This window comes from Python bivittatus, unplaced genomic scaffold (assembly GCF_059951505.1).
Source record: "Python bivittatus isolate LINGU-HERP-01145 unplaced genomic scaffold, Pbiv_v1 ctg000840_np1212, whole genome shotgun sequence".
Classification (NCBI taxonomy): domain Eukaryota; kingdom Metazoa; phylum Chordata; class Lepidosauria; order Squamata; family Pythonidae; genus Python; species Python bivittatus.
Window position 1 is genome coordinate 10,698,532 of NW_028277113.1, and position 12,629 is coordinate 10,711,160.

General features: G+C 37.5%; 1 protein-coding gene across 2 annotated transcripts; it reads left to right on the forward strand.

Annotated features, from left to right (window-relative positions):
- Nucleotides 1-766: 766 nt before the first annotated feature.
- Nucleotides 767-12,320, forward strand: LOC103052642 (leukocyte elastase inhibitor). Of its 2 annotated transcripts, XR_015794081.1 has the most exons (8): nt 767-980; nt 2,888-3,001; nt 4,094-4,228; nt 4,343-4,460; nt 5,448-5,590; nt 5,918-6,085; nt 7,959-8,458; nt 12,225-12,320. XR_015794081.1 is itself a non-coding variant. In XM_007443447.3 (7 exons), the coding sequence occupies exons 1-7, from the start codon at nt 807-809 to the stop codon at nt 8,361-8,363; spliced, it is 1,257 nt and encodes a 418-aa protein (XP_007443509.2). In that variant the 5' UTR covers nt 768-806; the 3' UTR covers nt 8,364-9,438. The 2 variants fall into 2 exon arrangements, 1 of the variants encoding a protein (XP_007443509.2); XM_007443447.3 differs by lacking the exon at nt 12,225-12,320 and having other exon boundaries at nt 768-980; nt 7,959-9,438.
- Nucleotides 12,321-12,629: the final 309 nt, after the last annotated feature.

The window sequence follows — 12,629 nt, forward strand, 5'->3', positions numbered from 1 at the left end:
CACGTGATATAGTTCAGACTCAGTCAAACACATGGTTTTCATATTTTAATGTCTTCAGCTAGAACCAACCAGTTATAGTAAAAGAAGGGTTTAATCAGATCTTTCCATCCATCCATCCATCCATCCATCCATCCATCCATCCATCCATCCATCCTTCCTTCCACCACTAGCATCTAATGGGCCTTACCTTACCACAACCATTGAACTTGCCAGCTCTTCCCAAATCACATTCTCTTCCCTTTGGTTTTGCCAACTTGCAGTTGGCAAACAATTACAGGAGCTAATAAATACCAGCTGGGAGAGAGAAGGGAGGCTTCTCCAATCCAGCAACAAAGGATAGACACGCTTATTTGTTTATTTGTTTATTTATTTAAATTTGTATGCCTCCCATCTCCCCCAGCGGGTGACTCTGGGCAGCTCACACTTCCTGTTCTTACTGGAGCAGAAGCGTGGGAGAACAGAAAAAACAAACAAACAAGCAAACTTGCTTTCCAAGGCTACAGAAGGTTTGGGCTGCTTGCCAAGTGCCATCTAAGCACTGACTAGTTGTCACCCATTTGCAAGCTCAGGGGTACCTCCAGCAACTAATCTAAGGAATAATTCCTCAGTGGTAGAGCTTAATCGATGCCCCCAGACCATACAGCGGTAGAGAGAGTTTTGTGGACAAAATGAGATATTTTCCGGAAATTGTGTTTTCATGTCTGCTTATCAGAAGTTTCCAGCGTTTCCTCAAAGGGCTTGAGTGGTCTCCGGGGATCTTACATATTGACCTGAATGCATCTTTCTTTTTTGTATGCTAGGTTTAAATGGTGATGGAGACGCTGAGTGCAGCAAACACTAGCTTTGCCGTTGATTTTTTCAAACATTTATGCAAGACTCAAAGCAACAAAAATGTACTGTTTTCACCATGGAGTATTTCATCAGTTATGGCCACTCTCCACCTTGGGGCCAAAGGCCACACTGCAGAGCAGATAGCAGAGGTAAGTTCTGACTTAATCGTAACTGTGAGGTTTGAAAAGAAGTCTGGATCCACTATGTATTCTGTTCTTTCCCAATGTGATGCTCTGCAGATGTGCTTGGATGACAACAACCACAATTTCCAGTCAGCATATTGACTGGTAGGTCTAGGTTTCTAGACCCAATACATCTGGAAACCACCAGATTGGGGAAGACAGATGTAGAGATGATTCTTGTTATTCACAGTAGTTGCGTTCTATAAAGTGGCCGCAAACAGTGAATTAGTGAATACTGAAACCTCAGCTGGGAATGTGTGTGTTGAGTGACTCAATTTTTTGGCTCTTCTGCATGTCCGTGAATGACTGCCAAAGCACCTCAAGTATTGATTTTGTGGTTACAAATAAATTTTAACAAGTAGGCAAATTTGCAAATACAGAATCAGTGAATAATGAGAATCAATTGTATATCTATGGCTGCTGACACAAGGAAGAGGGGCTGCTGCTGGTGCTGTTGGAAGGACTAGGTTCTCGAGTGAGAATATGGTCTTCCAGACAAGATGAACCAAGTCTGACTAATCACAAGTTGCTCTAAGTGGGTGTTTCCAAGCAAGAAAGTTTGACATACTCCTGTACTGATGGTTCTGTATCTGTAAACATGGAATTGCCATCTCAAAACGGTGAATGTCACTTCAGAAACATTAACGTATCATTGCTTCATCTTTGAATGAGTGATTTGTGCTCATATTGGAGGGGGAATCTTTACTTGCCTCACCTCCTAACTCCTGAGATTCCATTGTAGCAACACAGTTGTAGCCCAACTTTAGATAGGTGCAACATTCTGGATAATGAATGCTTGAATAGTGCCATAGAATGTCTCCAGATGGATGGTTTCTCCACCACCATTCAAAAGGTGCTGGGCAGCTAATCTTATCTTATTTCCTTTAAGAAAATTTTGTGGCAAGAAAAAAGGAGAATTTATGGAAAAATATCAGAAGATTGGTGGGTCCACCAATTAAAAACATTGTTTGGATTTACCTTAAAATTCAATGAATGGGACTCATAATAGAATAATAAAATCTTAAATGTCAAGAACCATACAACATGATTTTGTGTTCTTGAAACAATAGCTCTGAATCCTGTGAAATTTCCAGACCAGCTTGCAATATGGTGCTGGAGTCTCTTAGAGATATCAAACCCTTTAGGCTTGACCAAAACAATTCATTCCAGCAATACATTGCAAATCTCATATTATAAATATAATAAGCAGATTGACTGATTAAAAGATCACTCACATTTGTAAATGGCTGAGCAAGAGTTTGTACTGATTTGAATCCGTGTTAGTTAACAAATTAAAGGTGTATGGATTCATCATCAAAACAAGACGAGCCTCTTCCCCTAGATTTCTACAATGCTGTCACTGGTAAACCCTTGACTGAAGCAGGAAAAAATTGTAGCACTTGGGGCAACAGTGAACAAGGGAGGGACCATCTCATTAGACTGAGGGATCAACATCTCCCTCTGGAAAAGCCATACATTTGGGCTGCACAGCAACAATGGACAAAAAGGTGGGGGGAGGAGAAGAGCTCAGATGAAGTTGATTCCTCTCATTCAGGTCTTTAGGGGCCTATTCTTTTGTGCCAATTAGATTTTTCTGCCACTGTATGTTTTGCAAAACTGAGTCATACTGGAGTGATAAAACTGTACTATGTATAGCAATAATCATTGAAGTCTTCTGAGCTCATATCTCGGGATGACTATCATCCCCTCTTTCTAATATAGCAAGGGTGACAGAAGACATATCCAAATTAAAGGATATGACCTGATGTGATAATTGTTTTAAACTGTCCCTTGGTTTACAAGTAGTGGATGTGAGAATGTGTAATTTTATACAGTTAATATAAGTGTTATGTGTTTAATATCTTTCATTATAGGTGTTTCACTTTAATAAAGCTGGGGGAACTGAGACTGCCTATTCTCTGAGGCACCCACAAGTATATTCCAAAATGGAGGAGCTTTTGAAAAACCCATGCATCTTACTTCAAAAGGTGATTTCTTAAAAATAAACCCCAATTGTATGTAATCTGAATGAATGTTGATTTAAAGGTAGGCTAAAAATACCTTACAACCTATTCTAATCTGACTCATTTTTATTAAATGACCATTTTAAAATAATGGAAAAGCATGAGGTCTTACTTACAGCATTTGCACTGACTTCTTAAAATTAAAACCATTAGATAAAAGAAAAATGAAAACAAGAAAGCAGAAGTGAAGCTACACCTGGAAAGAATTTAGTCTGTTGTAAAAGAGCAGCCATAAGATCTTTCAAATTGCTTAAATCAGGAATCACTGCTAAATGAAATTATACCACATGCAGCTACAATCTCCATATGTTTACTGCTTAACAAGTCCCACTAGTTTCAAAGACATACTCTTAGGTTAGAAGGACAATCACTGATTGCTCCTAGTGGTTACTAATTAGAATTTCTTTTATCACTTGTAGAAACTTGCATATCATAAAATCATATATGGATATAGTTTTCTGGAGTAAGTTCCAGAAGAAACAGGTGGTTTAGCTTAAGCCCAGGTCCCAAGTAGAAACTTAAAGACATATTAACTTTCCCACACTGCTCTTTGTACACAATCATATGGCAATTGTGCTAAAACTTACCCTCCTGCTCCTTCCCTTCCAAAAAGCAATTTGCTTGTTTAAAAAAAATACAGCAATCAGGAGAAGGGGAGCAGACAGGTTTTTTTTCTTTTCACTCTTTCCACTCTATTAATCAGAAATTTAATGAAAGCTGGTGTGTCTCACATTTAATAAAGAGAGAAATCCTATGGAGAATTTTTTCCCCCACCGGTCCTTTCCATTAGTTACATTCATTTAGGCTCCAAGGATGCTGGGAATCCATCTTGATTGGGAAATTGAATATTTTTTTGGGGAAAAAAAAAAGGTTCTGAGGGACAAAAGGCATACATTATATTGGAATCCACACAATTAAAATATCTAGTAACAAAGATTTAGAAATAAATTTATGGTAGCCTGCAGGATATAAATACCCTACAATACGGTGTTTATATATATGGAATAGATGGAATGAAGAGGGTTAATAAATTCTTTCCTTTTTTCTTTCTTTCAGCCCTCCCTTGAAACACAAAGTAACATCCATTCAAGATTCCAAGCCCTTAATCAAGAAATCAACCAACCCACAAAAAATGTTCTGCTAAGAAGTGTCAATCAACTATACGGAGATGGATCAGTGTCTTTTCAAAGAGTGAGTGGCACCTTTGTTTTAGTACTGAGAATATGTTAATTTTTTATTGTTAAAGCTTGGGCCTTTGGCATGAACATATTGCTATCTTCTACAAAACTTCATTTTATCTTTAAGAAATTCTCAGAATCAATGAAGAAATACTACAATGTAGAGCCGCAAACAATAAACTTTCAAGAAGCTGCAGAAGAAGCAAGAAAAGAGATCAATTCATGGGTTGAACATCAGACAGCAGGTAAGGTCCAAACAGTTGCTCCGTGATTTATTTAAGCGGTTCCCCTTATCCTTCTTTTCTGCATTTTACAACATGTAGGCATTATTGTTTGGTAGCTTTATATTGTATATAATTTATATACAATGTGTAGTGTTAGCTCCCTTCTTATATTGATCACTGATGTTTGAAAATCTTTTGCCTTTTGCTAGAACTCATTTGTAAGATTTGCTCATTCTCAGCTTTCTGTATTGCAATGGATGCTTGGAGAAGTGAGCGTTCAAAGGCTTGAATTCACAACCAATGTGCCAATCAAAAATATGCAGCAGAATTGTCAATAAAATATATGTCAAATATCAACTGAAGATTATGGACTATTGTAGCTCCATTCAATGATTCTTGTTTTATTCTTTTTCTTCCATAAAACCATAGTTTGTGCTGTTATTTACATGGCACTCTGCTAAGTAATACAGGAAAAGTTGCTATTCCTCCAGGAGGAACTTGCAACCTGCATCTGAACCCTGGAAAGATGACAAGAGATAGGAGCAGAAGAAGGGAGAAGCAAGGGTAAACTGGAACTAGCATAGGAAGCTGCATTAGAGTACAATTTGTTTGGTGATTTGGACAGTGGGAATAGGCTAAATGCTTTCTGGAAAATGAGGATATTGAGGAAGGATTTGATAATACTAATTTCTTAAATTTATACCCATGCTTCCACCCCTGAATGACACTCAAAGGAGCTGCTAGTTTTAAATGTAAAAGTGCCACATGAGAAAACTAGGTGATGTTGTTTTAAAGCAGGATACTTTTAGGCAGTAATAAGTGGTACAACTGGAACAATGAAGCTCTGTAAAGAAGTAGGGTCATAAAAATTGGATGTAGACAAGCATATCCATATTTAAAAGATAAAATTGCATTTCTTAATGATTATCTTAGGTTATATTTCTATGCTTACACTTTGTTGGATGAATAAAGATGCAGAAACATTGTTTTTCTCTCTCCTGTGATAAGGTAAAATTCTCAACCTGTTGAATGAGGGATCTATAAATCCCCTTACCCAGCTGATCATGGTAAATGTACTGTACTTCAAAGGCAACTGGTCAAACACCTTTAAGAAAGAGGATACCACAGAACAACCTTTCAGGTTGAACAAGGTAAATAATAATGTAATGATAAATAAACAAAACAAATTAAGCTTTGAAGATCCCTGTAGCCATTCCCTTCTTTGTATGATCTGTGCTGTATTGCTACCCATCAGCTTAAAAGCAATAGGCGGCTTTGTGTGACATGTGAATTCCAAAAGTAGGTGGGAAGAAGGTACATTTAGGGAATATTCCAAGCTTTGCAAAAGAATACTAAATGTTTTGGTCCCATTTACTCTGGGAACTCTGGAAACTGTAAAGAGGATGCTGGTGGTCAGCATGCAGTCCCCAGTCCATATCACTTAAGATTCATAATAAAATATCTCTATCACTTTTCAGAACACAAGTAGGCCAGTAATGATGATGTTCCAGCATGGCAAATTTAACTGGAAGTATATAAATGAAGTACAGGTCCAGATTCTTGAGCTCCAGTACATCGGTAATGACTTCAGCATGTTTATACTGCTTCCTGATGACATCAGTGATGACAGCACTGGCTTGAAAATGGTAAACTGTTTACATTAAAGGGGGAGTATGTTTTTGGATTTTATCCCAGATATTCACTGTGTTGTCTTTAATGCTTCCTTTTGACATATTCTGTATCAGAAATTGCTGAACTATTTAGAATTGACGAATCTGTTTGGTCAGATATCAGATTTGTATTTAAACAAATGATCATTTGAAGGAGGAAATTATCACACATAGTTATCTTGCCATACGAGATCATGCAGAACCAAGACAAGACAAGAAAAAAAAAATCTCTTCCATCCAAAGTCCAAGAATCTTAGCTGAAAAACAAATTATTCTGTCTTTTGAGCATTCACAAATTAGTGTATTTCACTGAAAAATAATATTTCTCATAACTGTGATGAACCTATATGGATGTTGCATATAGGCCTTCAATAAATTTCATATAATCAGTTGGAGAATCAGCGTGGCATAGCAGAATGGGATAAAGAGACTGAAATCTCTACTCATTCTTCTATGAAATCTGCTGGGTGACCTCCTTGGACAGTTTACATGACAGAGCTTTTATATGGGAGATACTGTTACAGGATAACATATACAGTACATAATTTGGACATATGGATTGGGCCTATTGCATGGGTCCTCCTAACCACTGGTTTGCTGCTTACTGGATGGCAAGTATGCTACTGATTTCTTTGGGAAAGGCATTTGTACCCACATGGTTTGATTATTTAACTGTTACACCATTCATACAGTGGCTGAAAAACAGCTTCTAAGTGTGCAAACCTCAGATAATTCCATTTAGAAATTGTGAATGAATTCTGTAGTACAGCCAAAGGCCAGCCAATAAGCACTAAACATCCAGTTAACAGAATAAAGTGTAGTAAAAGAAACAGTAATGTAAAAGCAATGGGACATTATAAACTAAAAGCACTGAGAGAGATGGATTACCACTTATGCTGGTTACAATCCTTTCCGCCACATTCACTGCCCCACAAAAGTTTGCTTTGTTCTAGGCAGTTAGCAGGCTTTCTGTCCCAAATGAAAAGGTTGAGCAGGAATTCATCAAGATGGCCTGGAAACTTTGCATAATTTCCTATAAAATTCACAATATAGCAGGATATACACACTTATTATGAATTATTTCCTAGGAGTGAAACTGCAGAATAACTAGGCTGCATATAAGGTCTGATGGCATTGGCAGCAGACAGAAACGTGCCTACTTTTGAACCAAAGAACTTTAATATAGTTGCAGCACTATATTTTAGAAATAGATTCCACCATATGTGAAACAAACTTCAGTGAATCTGGAAACTGTAAGAACATTCTTCAGAACAGATTCCAGCTATCCTCCTACAAAGTAATATTCTTTGGTTTTTATCACATGTAATTTCTTCAAGAAAAAGCAAAAGTTCTGATGAGAAAGTTCGGGTACTTTTATTCTTGATTTAAATAAGCTACAGTTGAAATACCACTTATAAATCCATCTCTTGTATTATTTAACAACAGTTTGCTTCTTCAGATGATCTTAGAAAACTAGTAAGCATACTACTCTTGAACTACATCTTGAAGTTATGGCTTAAATTCAGTGGGTCTTGTTCCAAAGATAGTCTGTAACCTTCACTAGTCTTTTTCATTTGATTTATAAGTACCCTGGATACTTATAAATCAAGGGGTTTTTTTCTTAGCCCCATTTGTTTTCTGCAGACACAAATGACTTTGCCGATGGCATTTGAAAAGCTTTGATTTTACACTAAATGCTAAAAGGATGCATTGCTGCATAGCTCAAGAGATCGGTACATGAGCAGAAACAGAAAGCTTTCAGCACTTAGCATGTAAATGCAGACTGAGACCTTTCCAGAGCGATGATTATCTGATTTTTTTGTGTATATCTTTCTCAAAATTATTCTAGCTGGAAAACAAATTAACTTATGAGGCCTTCTCCAAATGGACTAGCCCAGAAGAAATGGAAGAAGTTGAAGCAAATGTTTATCTCCCTAAGATGCACTTAAATATCCACTATGAACTGAAGCCATTGCTGAGCGACATGGGAATAACAGATGCCTTCAGCATAGAAAAAGCTGATTTCACTGGGATGTCTGCAAAAAGCAATTTGGGTGTGTCCCAAATTTTTCATAAGTGCTTTGTTGACATCAATGAAGAAGGAACAGAAGCGGCTGCTTCAACTGCTGCTACTATAGATGGTCGAAGTGACCAAGATGCAATTTTATTTGCAGCTGACCACCCGTTCCTTTTTTTCATCCGGCACAACAAAACTAAAAGCATCCTCTTCTGGGGAAGGTTCTGTTCCCCCTGAAAGATTTCAACCTGATGTTAGCAAATAGAAAGGAAGTTACAGCAGAAGCAATGAGTAAAACCCAGGCAACATTTTGTCAACTATGTCTAAATATGGTGGGTTCTTTTCATTTTCTAATATCTTTAGAAACTGCAGCACAAGCCTACTGCTGATAGCAGAAAAAAGTCAAGTCATGGCTATTGGAAGGAATAGGAAGGAATCTGAGGAAGCATCTGAAACCACAAGCCAAAGTTTGTTTTTTATGATGTCTTTTTGTAAACAGTTTTAATGTGAGTTGGACAAGAGATCTAATTTGATATAATCATTTCCTATAATGGACTTAAGGAAACATTTTTTGTAAAAGTCAATGGAAATACGATGAGACAAATAATAAAATTAAATTCACACAATCCAGCATACAAAAAAGAATGATCTTTCATAGCCACCAAAGTGCAAACAACAACTTGCAACTTGTCAAATAAATAGTGTGAGAATATTGGGGTGGAGGTGAAATCAGAGTACATTGCCTCTCTTTAGGTTTACTGAATGCTAAGTCTTGGAATATTAAATTGCAGTATTAAATATTAAATTGCAGTAAATGGCAGACAAAAGATTAATAAAGCATCTGATTGTCAGATTTAACATATGAATGACTGGAATTAATTTGCATCATACGCCTTAATTGTATCTCCCTGCCCCTGAAATAAACTTCAACTCAGTTTTGAAACTTGAACTTATAGGTCTAAAAAGCAATTCAAGGCAGATAGACAGCAAAAGCATTCACAACAACAAAAATACAAAAACAACAACAAAATAACCCAATGTCCTATTGCCAGCAGATTTCGTGTCATTGTAGATGGAATTGTCAACAGACATTTTTAATGAAAACAGAATGATAGGGATACAAAACAGAACCATACATAGACTATTTGTTACTGTGATCCGAAGATTTAGAATAGCAGGGATTTGGGGAATAATTGTAGCAATAATAAATCCATTGTTATATACATAGAGAAAAACTATTGCAGAGACCATCTGTTCTTTTTCAGAACCTTCTTTGTTTCATGTGGTCCACAACCAAGATTACCATGTGGTATTGCTCTTTCTTGTAAGAGTTAAACCAAAAAGAGAGACGGGGCGGAGGGGGGTATGGCTGGTGAGAGAGGAAGGTCCTTACTTATCCACTGGGCCTATTCAGATTATTTTAATGTTAATTTTCATTAAAATCGCCCATTTACTCTGGAAGAGAATAATATACATATACAGACTCCAATTCCCATATTACTATTTCATCATAAACAGTGGCATTCCAAGATTAATTGCCAACAAAAGGTGCTCTAAGAAAAGCCTATAACTGACACCCCACTCCCAAACCCCAAGAGCAGATCTGCACTAAGGTTTATGATAAACTGGGAAACATTTTGTCTCTGTGATGAAGGAGTTCTGGTTGCTTCAGGACTATGTCAAGCATTTTCAGTAGGCTGTTTCCATTGTGGTCTGTAAGCACCGTTTAGTGTCCTCCCTTTGCTACTTCAACCACTGTGGAAGCCTAACTCTAGTTAGAAGCTTTGGGGAGAGCACGTGGTTGGAAAATTGGTAAGATGTTAGCTGTCAGTGGAGTTTATAACATAGGATGAATAATAGCTTCATTCTGGGGTTTTGTTCTATAAACTGACACACACAACATCTACTGAAAATGTATTTGGGCATATTCACTAGCAGATTACTTCCTTTTTGCATGGAGGGTCAGGGGACTTTTGTTCTTGCAGGAACTGCAAGAGCTTGAGCTTGAGGTAGGACAATGAAGGGATGAAGAATGTGTAAGCCAGAGATAGTGAGAGCGTGCACACTCTCCAGCTGAAGAGAGGACTCTAAATGACTCCTGCTTCTTCTTTACATTCAGAGATCCGCAGGAGGGGAGACATTTCCAGGAAGGGCTTTGAAAAAAAATAGATGGATTGGGAAGTATAAATGCTGTAGAAATACTCTTAGGTGAATGCCTGTAAATTACCAACACATGAGTGACAGAAGCCAGATTCTCTTTCTATAGGTGAGCATATATGTGACTTATAGACCTAAACTATATCATTGCAGCCACCAAGGTATCTAGGATCCCCCTCAAATTGTCAGTGCAATTCCTCTCAAAATAGACTGAACATCTGCACTCAGATCACCTGGACTCCTACTGCATCAGTACTTTCATGCTTTCTTTGCTTAGTTTGTGGGCTCTTATCCAGTCCATTAGTGAACCTAGCTGCCCTTTGAAACAAGAAGGGGGAAGTTTGGTTTTATGCCCATGTTATCTTTAAAAATGATGGAAGGGAATGGTTCACACAGCCTTGAGCAGTTAAAAGACCCAAGAGAGTTTTACAAGCTTGACTTCCATATGGAAAGAGTGGAGTTTTAAGTGGTCAAGCAGATGACACGCCAGCCAAGTAGTTCTTGGGCACATCCAGACAGTAGATTCAACATGCTTTCCACCAGTCTATGAGGTGGCAACATAATTTGCTTTGTCCCCACAGTCAGTCTCTATTTTGCCTCAGTAAGGTGGCAAGACATGTTGTCCTGACAGGTTAATGCAGGGCAAGTTAATATGTAGCGATTGGGGGGGGAGGTGTTGTCCCTCCCACTGGATTCCCACCTCCACCAATGAGAAAAAGTCTGTGGATCAGAGACCAGACACTTGTCCACAACTAGCAGCTAGTATAATGTTGACTATTTGGCAGTCAGATGGAAAACAAAATAAATGCCAGGTTCTACTTTTCAAGATGCTTCCTGGTGATCTTTATTGCAATCCTGCTGCTCCTCTTCTGAACAAATTCAAGACGCTGAAAAGCTGTTCTTTCTCATTCCCGTGTCCATAAAAAAATTCTGGCTCCCTTCAGAGCTATTTCTCAGGACTTCCTTATCCATTTATAAAAAAATCTAAATACAGACATGCAGTTTTCATAAACAAACAGCAGCTTTGACATAATATTGCTAGGAGCAAAAATAATTCATATACTATTTCTTGAGCAGTTTTTGTTACCTGGGGAGGCATGACAGCAAGCCTTTTTCAGTGTCTGATAATGTTCACTGTGATATTTAAAATGCAGCAAACTATTTTTCAGGCATGGAAAGGCAAGGTAAGGCTCAGTATTACATTTCCACTGGTAGTTCAACAAAAAATGGTGCCTGAACAATGTCAGATCCTCTTTTTCTCTTTGAGGTTAATACAGTAGTCGCTTTTGGAAATGTATTAAAATATGGATTAGTATTTAAACGTCCAAATAACATAGAGATCTTAAATTATGTAGCTGCTAGCCAAGATAACAAGAGACAGGATGTTGACATGACAGTTACAAATAAGGGGAACTGTAGGCTGCTTTATATTTTTGCACAATTATTTCTTCACGACACCCCAGCCCAGAGGAAGAAGCACATTAATCCTAGCAACTCCAGGTACTGTACTATGAAATTTCAAGCATTATTAATGAATTACCAGTTAAAAGTAAAAAATCTTATTCTTTAGGAGTGAGAAAATAAAACATGAAAGTAGCAGCAAGATGCAACTTACTTACTGAAAAGATGAAAATGATTAGCATCAATGTTTTCATTTCTTTGTCAAGGTAGTACTGAATAAAATGAATGCTGAGCATTAATCGCAGAAAGGCAGGTGTCCATTTAAAAATATATGAAAAGTAAAAGAGACAGAATTATATATGGGATTGTAATGCACAAATGAGAATTACTGCATCTTCCAAAACGTGTCTTCTACACAACCATTAGGGACATTACTATTCAACGAGACTAAACTGAATTACAGCTGTTCTCCAACAAGGCATTTTTATTTGTATTATTTTACCATGTATAACCCACCTTCTGCCCGTGTGTCACTTCTAGGGCATAGGGAAACCTGAGAACTCTACATTTGTGGGGAAAACCAGGGATCTTTTCTCAGCAGCCTCCACAAAATACAATTTTCAGGATTATTTGCAAGGAACTACAAACAGTACAATACTGATACAAGGGTGAGGTAAGAGATTTTATGGTATCTACAAAGTAAGCACTTCACACCATTCCAAAGTATATTTATTGAAAATCTGACTGGCTGAGATAGCATTTGCACTATGAAGAAGGGCTGATGATCTATATACATGGCAGCTGTAGTAATAATCCAGCAAAATGCTATTTTAGACCGTAACTAGGAGGAAAGAACTGCTTTGAGCAAAGGCTTATGTGCTATGACTGTAACCCTGTTATCCTTTCTCTTTGAAAAATTGTGCCTTTGTCACACTACAAATTATG